The 3674-nt window shown below is 59.9% G+C and overlaps 2 protein-coding genes across 4 annotated transcripts; one reads left to right on the top strand and one right to left on the bottom strand.

Moving 5' to 3' along the window:
* Positions 1–342: 342 nt before the first annotated feature.
* On the top strand, positions 343–1622 carry SDRG_10841 (hypothetical protein; the record flags this gene model as incomplete). 3 transcript variants are annotated; one of them, XM_008616853.1, is made up of 6 exons in its annotated part: positions 343–843; positions 932–1141; positions 1185–1278; positions 1329–1372; positions 1429–1462; positions 1526–1622. In XM_008616853.1, exons 1-5 carry the CDS (start codon positions 781–783, stop codon positions 1453–1455), a joined length of 438 nt encoding a protein of 145 aa, XP_008615075.1. In that variant the 5' UTR covers positions 343–780. The 3 variants fall into 3 exon arrangements, with proteins under 3 accessions (XP_008615075.1, XP_008615076.1, XP_008615077.1); XM_008616854.1 differs by lacking the exon at positions 1526–1622 and having other exon boundaries at positions 1429–1495; XM_008616855.1 differs by lacking the exons at positions 343–843; positions 1526–1622 and having other exon boundaries at positions 944–1141; positions 1429–1455.
* SDRG_10840 (hypothetical protein) lies at positions 1455–2674 on the bottom strand (the record flags this gene model as incomplete). The annotated part of the gene is made up of 1 exon (XM_008616852.1): positions 1455–2674. One exon carries the CDS (start codon positions 2672–2674, stop codon positions 1532–1534), a length of 1143 nt encoding a protein of 380 aa, XP_008615074.1. The 3' UTR covers positions 1455–1531.
* Positions 2675–3674: the final 1000 nt, after the last annotated feature.

Genomic DNA, 3674 nt, shown 5'->3' with positions numbered 1-3674 from the left:
TGCGCACGTTGGACCAGCCAGTGATACAAAAGCCTCTATTATTGGATCATACAACGAAATGATGTGACGCACGTGTGAAAACGCGTGTGGAATAGGACGGTGGAATTCTCCGGAGGATGCCACGAGATAGAGCGTTGCCAGAGCATGTTGTCGTACGACATCCTCAAGCTAGCATCGTCAGCCTCGCGCTCTTTGACCAAACCACCTCCTTGCCGAAGCAGTGGGCGGCCGAGAACATGGGACGCAATATAATCTCGGCTATTTAAATCAAGCTGATTTTGCGGATAGTCTCTGCAAGTATGGCCATTTTAAATTGCGTCGTAATTTAATTGCGATGGGGTGGCCAATCACAAGCCGACCTTCACAACAGCCAAGAAGCGCGCTCGCCTGGCGCTCTCAGCGCCTGTTTTCATGTCATCTTCATCTGAGCTTGAAACGTCGAGCGTCGCGCCTGCCCGACGCAGTAGCCGTCATTGCACATAGACGTGACGAAGCCCGCCCATGGCCGACTCATACCTCCTCGACCTTGCGACGCACGGCGCCGAGAACCCGACAGAGACCGTGTCCTAGCGCAAGATCGGCCAGGACTCGATGACGGAGCTCTCGTCAGCACTGTCGACCGCATGACGCTGGCCCGGCAGCCCACCCGCGAAACGAAGCCCGCGGCGCTGTTCACGTCATGCGCACCCGAGATACGTGGAAGGCAATGTGACCCGCATTGAATGCTGCTGCATATACACGTTGCCGCCACCACGACCAAGGAAAGTCGTGCTCGATCACATGAGCGGCATTTCCAAAGGCTTTGGCTTTGTGCGATTTGGCGTCAAGGCCGAGGCCGACCAGGTACTACACGCCATTGTGCATCTCCTACGACCACATTGTCGAATGGGATGCTAGGCGCTGCTGCAGATATTGTCGAATGGGATGCTAGGCGCTGCTGCAGATGCACGGCGAAGGGTGCTTGGGAAGGCCGATGCGGGTGAGCGCCGCGACCGACCGCGCCAAGCACCACCCGCCGACAACGCCGTCCAAGCCGTCGCCGTCACCAGAAGACGAGACTAACACGACCGTGTTTGTCGGCGGCCTCGACGCGAGCATAACGGAAGACGATCTGCGCAAGCAGTTCAGCGCCATTGGCCAAGTCGTTTCTGCGGTCGACGAGTCGGACGCTCATGGCCACGTAGGTGCTGAGCATCAAGATCCCGCTGGGCCGCGGCTGTGGCTTTGTACAGTACTCGACGCGCGCGCACGCCGAGCAAGCGATCCAGGACATGTCGGGTCCGTCGAGTTTGCAAATACCGATGCGAGGTTGACGGTGCTTGCGCTAGGTGTGACGCTCGGTGCGCCCAAGCTGCACGTACCCGTACCTGCCGTACCACTACATTGTCATCGCTTCGTCCTTCCGGCTCTCAAACTCGCTACGTGTAGAGTTGCGGAGAAGACGATGAACAGTGAAAGAAAGGTATTTGTTTTGAAATAAATATTACATGTGCACACTATAGAGTCTCTAATGCAATGCTGCTAGTGGTACTTACGCGCAGGTTGTTGCTATGCGCGCGCGCTTGGCTGCCTTCTCTCCGCCGGCAGCCGACTTGGCGGGGCGCCGCTTGGGGATGTTGCACACTTGAAAAAGCGTCGAGTTGTGCTGGGCAACCAGCGTCTCGTCGTCAAAGAGACGCACGCGCAGGTAAAATACGTTGTGCACATTGAGGTCCGCCACCACCTTCCAGATACTGGGTGGAAACGTGACGACGGTGCTGTAGGCGCTGCACGTCACGTTGGTCGTCGTGGGGCAGCTCTTGGACGGCGCCGCTGCATCGTCCGCCGATGCGTTCTGCGGGCAGAAGTCGGCCACTGCGCGCAGTTGGCCCAATGGAAACACAGACGACATGACGACCGTGTACGGTGCCGAGCACTGCCCGTTGCTGCGGGTGTGCAAGCGGTAGCTTTCAATGCCAATACCGTCAAAGGTATCACATGTGGGGAAGCAGCGTACATTGTGCGCTGTGTTCCGGTAATACTTTTCGTGCAGCACGGTGTCCCGCTGATCTTGATCGGCACGCTCGAGCTCCATACCGCTGTTGTCGTTTCCCGTGTCAAAGGCGCTGACCGGTGACCCCGCGGCGTCGGGCGACGTGGCTGCGCTGCTATTCGTCGCGATGTCGCCGCTGTTGTGGGCGCTGCCCGTATCGACGACGAGCGGCCGTGAAGCGTTGGGCGAAGCGACCGCGCCGTGACCCATCTCGTGGCCGAGGCCCATGTCGACGTCGAGGCCCACACAGGCGTCCAGCAGAGCATACGTTGCATCGTCGTAGGCAGCGCTGCCCATGGCTTCGTCGCAATCCAGAAAGGGGCAAAAAGAGAAGAGCCCGGCGCCGTCGTGGTCGTGCGGGTCGACTGTGACCGCGTGACCATCCGCCGCGCCGTGACCCATCTCTTGGCCGAGGCCCATGTCGACGTCGACGTCTGTGCTGGCCAACAGCAGCGCAAGCATTGCGGCGCCGTCGTCGTCGTTGCCAGTACTGTCGTTGTTGTTGTTGCGCATGCTGTCGTTGTTGTCGCGTCCGCTGGGCAGCGAGCTGAGAGTGCTGCGGAGCGTGAAGCCGCGGCCGGCGCCTGCCGCGCGCCGGGCTGTAGTGGTGCTGGCAGCGGCGTCGTTGGCGCTACTCGTCATTGCGTGCGTCCTGCCTGGTTTTTTTGGATCTTTGACGCGAATATCCGGTCGTCCGGATAATACAAGTGACAAGCGCGACCGCCACATCGCCACACCCAACATGCCGATGTGTATACCGAGCCTTGCTTTGCGCCTCGTTCCAAGAGCGCCTTGCGTACATCTACTTTACGCAAGCACGACGAGGCAAGATCAAACGTTTGCACCTGAAACTATAATTTTAACCTTCCCGCCAGGCCCGGCTTTGCAGACGAACTGTAGTGGAATGTATCCACACGCCAGAGGAATGCAAGGACCGCAACAGCGCAACTGGCGGGTTGCGGGCACCAAGTCGGCTGAAAGCCGCCAGCCACGTACGCCACCGCACACCAAGAACGAGGTCGTGCGCCGTCCCGGGTCTCGTCCACGAGCGAGACCCATGTCGGCGTCGTGCTGCAAGAGAGGCGGCACCGACGCGTGATTGCACGCGCCAACGGCGGCCTTGGTGCTTGTCGATCTTGCACTGCACGTTGCAACGGTGCTTCACACTGTGTCGGCCTTGAATCGACGCACCGCCTCGTGCAGTTGCGAGCTCTTATGCGTCTCGCCGACCAAGCACACGTTGGCTCAAGCTTTGTGCTGGTCTGGGTCGTCGGTGTGTCCCCGCAACGAGCAAATACGTCATTGCGCCGTGAGAACTTTGGGAACTAGAGCGTGCGTCTCGATCAGAGCCGAGAGGGCAGCACGCGCTTCGTCGGTATGGGCGCGAAGAACGCATCTGCTGCTACAAGAATCGCCTCAGGATGGCTGGGTACCGGGGCACGCGCTTTCGCTGGTGGCCGGCCGCCGGAGCCTTTAGCCACGTTCGGTGCGCCGCAAGCCAGCCAGCCAGAGTAGATTGAGAGGATCGTGCAGAGCAAGACGTCCGCTGAGGGCTTCGCCCGGACATCGACCAGCTGCCCAAGCATGGGCTATTTAGCAGCTAGTCGATCGCGAGCTCGCGCATGCGTGTACCGCGTGGGAC

Source organism: Saprolegnia diclina, assembly GCF_000281045.1.
Source record: "Saprolegnia diclina VS20 unplaced genomic scaffold supercont1.37, whole genome shotgun sequence".
NCBI classification, from domain to species: domain Eukaryota; phylum Oomycota; class Saprolegniomycetes; order Saprolegniales; family Saprolegniaceae; genus Saprolegnia; species Saprolegnia diclina.
The sequence above is the reverse complement of the archived record's forward strand: the minus strand, read 5'-3'. Positions and strand labels throughout refer to the sequence as shown.